Source organism: Phascolarctos cinereus, unplaced genomic scaffold (assembly GCF_003287225.1).
Source record: "Phascolarctos cinereus isolate Bilbo 61053 unplaced genomic scaffold, phaCin_HiC Scaffold_726;HRSCAF=1367, whole genome shotgun sequence".
Classification (NCBI taxonomy): Eukaryota; Metazoa; Chordata; class Mammalia; order Diprotodontia; family Phascolarctidae; genus Phascolarctos; species Phascolarctos cinereus.
This window is the reverse complement of record NW_027556098.1, coordinates 349,759,152-349,762,861: the sequence shown is the minus strand read 5'-3', so window position 1 is coordinate 349,762,861 and position 3,710 is coordinate 349,759,152. Positions and strand designations below refer to the sequence as shown.

The 3,710-nt window shown below is 40.1% G+C and overlaps 1 protein-coding gene across 1 annotated transcript; it reads right to left on the bottom strand.

Moving 5' to 3' along the window:
* Positions 1-1,379: 1,379 nt before the first annotated feature.
* LOC110195133 (olfactory receptor 51E1) lies at positions 1,380-3,710 on the bottom strand. The gene has a single exon (XM_078146604.1). It carries the CDS (start codon positions 3,378-3,380, stop codon positions 2,421-2,423), a length of 960 nt encoding a protein of 319 aa, XP_078002730.1. The 5' UTR covers positions 3,381-3,710; the 3' UTR covers positions 1,380-2,420.

The window sequence follows — 3,710 nt, the reverse complement described above, 5'->3', positions numbered from 1 at the left end:
AAGTGATATAGGGAAGGCATGGAGAAGATTGATTTGACTTCTTCAAAAGACCCATGTTGGAGAGATGAATTTAAGTGGCTGAGGGCATTTTAGAGATTTTCCTGAACTAATTATGTCTTTGGGTGGGATAATGCAAGAAATGAAGGCAGAAGAATTAGACATCCATTCCTAATGCCCCCCATTTCTTCAAGGTCCTTACCACTTTCTGAGGTAGCCTGAAATAGACCAGAAAACTTCCCTCAATTGCCTCAGGCTCTAAACTTACCCTTTCTTCTTCCGTGGACTATGGATAGGGAAGATATTTATAAATGAAGCTTCTCTGAAGGAGAAAAAAAAGAGAAATCAACTGACCACGGGTTTATCACTCAGTACTTGACTCATGTATCTTCTATTATACCACTCATGTATCCAAAAACACAGCTCTGCAGAGGGGAAGAAATGAAGCAAGTAACCTCATCTGGAGTTCTTGGTGGCCAGCATGTCTCATTCCGACTTGCTTTGTTCCTCAATTTCTCTCAGTATACCACTAAGTATTCTCTTCTCTAGGCTTAACATTAGTGTTTCATAGAATATAAGAGTTGGATGGGACTTCAAAGATCATCTAGTCAAACCCATATGTGAGCAAAAATCTCTACAATATCCTTAACAAGGAGTCATCTTTTTAACATTGTTAACAAAGAGTCATAATTTCTGTTTAAAATGTCCATTGAATGGAAGTCTTCCAAAGAAGCCATTTGTATTATTGGATAGCTCTAAATATTAGGATTATATGAAGCCAGTATCAGCCTCTCTAGACTTTCTCGTCCTTGCAATTCTGCTCTTTGAGGCCAAACAGAAAAAAGTCTAATCTCTATTCTGTAAGAATATTAATTCACATTTTTATAGTACTTTAAGGTTTGCAAAGCACTTTCTTCATGATAACCTTCTATATGATTGGCAGTGAAACCAGTACATTCCAATGAGGAAACAAGATGAGTGAGGTTATGTGACTTGTCCAAGGTCAAATAGCTAGCAAATACCTGAAGTAGGATATAAAGCTAGATTTCTTTCCTTCAAGCCCAGAACTCTGTCTACTATACCATACTTTCTTTGATCCACAACCACTTTGACAATTAAAGGAGGCCCTTAATCTGCCATACATTCACTCTTCATGAAGTTCTCTCCTTTCCAGATTAAACATCTTTAGAACACTTACTCATAGGACATGGTCTTCAGCTTATGAATGTCCTTCCTAAAATGTCACAACTAGAGATGAATACAATGTTCTAGATGTGTCTAATAAGGGTGGTGTGCAATGTAACCAGTACCTTCTTCATTCTGGACATTATATCTCTCTTAATGTGGCTTAAGATGACAGTGTATCTTGATTGACTGATTGCACTAATGACTCATACTGCACAAATAACCTGGATTTTTTTTTGTATGAACTTTCTGACCACCAGCTCCAAACTATGCCACCCACACTCTTTCCAACATCCCCGTCTTGTTCCTACCAGAACTTTGGACACTGTCATAGCCATGGAACAACCCTGGATTCTATTGGTTAGTCAATAACATTTATTAAACATCTACCATGTGCCAGGCACTGTGCTAAGTGATGGACATATAGCTATGAGAAAGAAAGACCTTTTTTTCTCTTAAGGTAATTAAAATCTAATGGGGAGCAAGGAAAGCAAGACACAAAAGGAAACTAAAACACAAATGGAAAAGGTAGGTCATAGAGGGCATGCATTATGGAGAAGTCCAGAGGAGTGCAGCCAGGTTGGAAATGAAGACATGGAAAGGTGGGAGATTATTTGATGAGTTTAGGGAATACAAAGTAGGGCAGCTTGACTTGAATGTAGGGGCTATGAGAGGAAGTGATGTGAAATAATCCTAGAAAGGCAGATCTGGGCCAGGCTATTAAAGGTTTTAAATATCAACCCCCCACACACACACTATAGGAAAGACTAGGAAACACAATTTTCAAGGGATTATAAGCAGATAAAGGCAACTTTTCTTGATCTCTTGAGAACAGTACCCAAAAAGTACTTTGCACACCATATATCACTTTGCATATGGAATGGTTGAAAGAACATTTGATTGGAAGCCAAGAGATGTGGATTCTAGACTGTGCTCTGACTTTGACCAAATCATTTATATTCTCTGACTTAAGGATATGTGTCAGCAAAATTAGAATATTAATACCTACCCTGCTAAACTCACAGAGTTGGGAAAAAAACAAATGGCATAAAATGTATAAAAAAGGCTCTGTAAATGATAGTGTTTGGTTTGTGTCTTTCTTGTCCACATTAAATGTAAACTTTGCAAGAGCTTTGTTCTTAATAGAGAATGGAAAGGACAAGTAAATGTTGTTCCAATATGTCTATCTAGTTCTGAAGGTTATACCTGCCTTGGAATGGAAAAATGGTGAGAGGGATCTAGGCGTACAGGTCTGAGGTACCTGAGGCTGAGCGAAAATACTGTACAATTCGCTGGCGGATCTGCTTAGTCTTCACCCCATAGACAATAGGGTTTAGAACAGGAGGTACTATCAGGTACACGTTGGCCATGATAATGTGTAAGTTAGAGCCAGTCTTCTTGCCAAAGCGGTGTACCATAGACAGGCCAATGAAGGGAACAAAAAAGATAAAGACTGCACAGACATGGGAAACACAAGTGCTGAAGGCCTTTGACTGTGCCTCCCGGGTCAGGCCCAATACAGTCTTAAGGATGAGTAAGTATGAGAGGGATATGAGCACTGAATCTAGACCAATGGCAGAGATTATAACAATGAGGCCATAGATCACATTGATACGGATGTCAGCACATGCTAGTTTCATGACATCTTGGTGAAGGCAGTAGGAATGGGAAAGGATGTTAGAATGGCAAAAGGGGAGGCGCTTGATGAAGATGGGTGAAGGGGCCATGAGGACTGCCCCTCGAATCACAGCTGCCAAGCCAATCTTGGAAATACGAGGTGAGGTGAACACAGCAGCATGGCGCAAAGGGTGGCAAATAGCCATGTAGCGGTCAAAGGCCATGGCCAAGAGGACAGTGGACTCCATGCCAGAAAGGGAATGGATGGCAAACATCTGTACTAAGCAAGCATCAAACTGGATGGTGGTGGCATTGAACCAGAAGATAGCCAACATCTTGGGCATGGAGGAAGTAGAGATAAGGATATCAATTGTAGAGAGCATGCATAGGAAAAGGTACATGGGCTCATGTAGACTCCTCTCTGTTTTTATGATGTAAATGATGGTGAGGTTGCCCAGTACAGCAACCAGGTACAGAAAGCACAGGGGAAAGGCCAGCCAAAACTGAGCTGCCTCTATACCTGGGAGACCAATTAGGATAAAATAGGTGGTGCTTGTTTTATTACCATTGGGAAATAACATGATGAAGGTGGCAGGTCAGGGTCAGGGCCAATCCAGGAAAATCTAGAATACAAAGTTAATAAATTAGGCTTGTTGTCAGAGACTGAAATCTCAAACTAATCTTGATCCCAATTCACTGATAGTTAGAATTCTAGCCTGATCTCAAGCTAGTTGAACTCCATATTAGACTCAATAAAAAGAAAACAATACCTCTAACGTAGTAGGAGTTATGTCGTTGTTGCTATTTCAGTTGTGTAAGACTTTTTGTGACTCCATTTGAAGTTTTCTTGGCAAAGATATTGGAATGGTTTGCCATTTCCTTCTCCAGCTCTTTTTACAGTAATGAACTGA

What these genes read in the sequence shown, in the direction of transcription:
- LOC110195133 (XM_078146604.1), bottom strand. Translation starts at nt 3,380, where the DNA reads ATGTTATTTCCCAATGGTAATAAAACAAGCACCACCTATTTTATCCTA.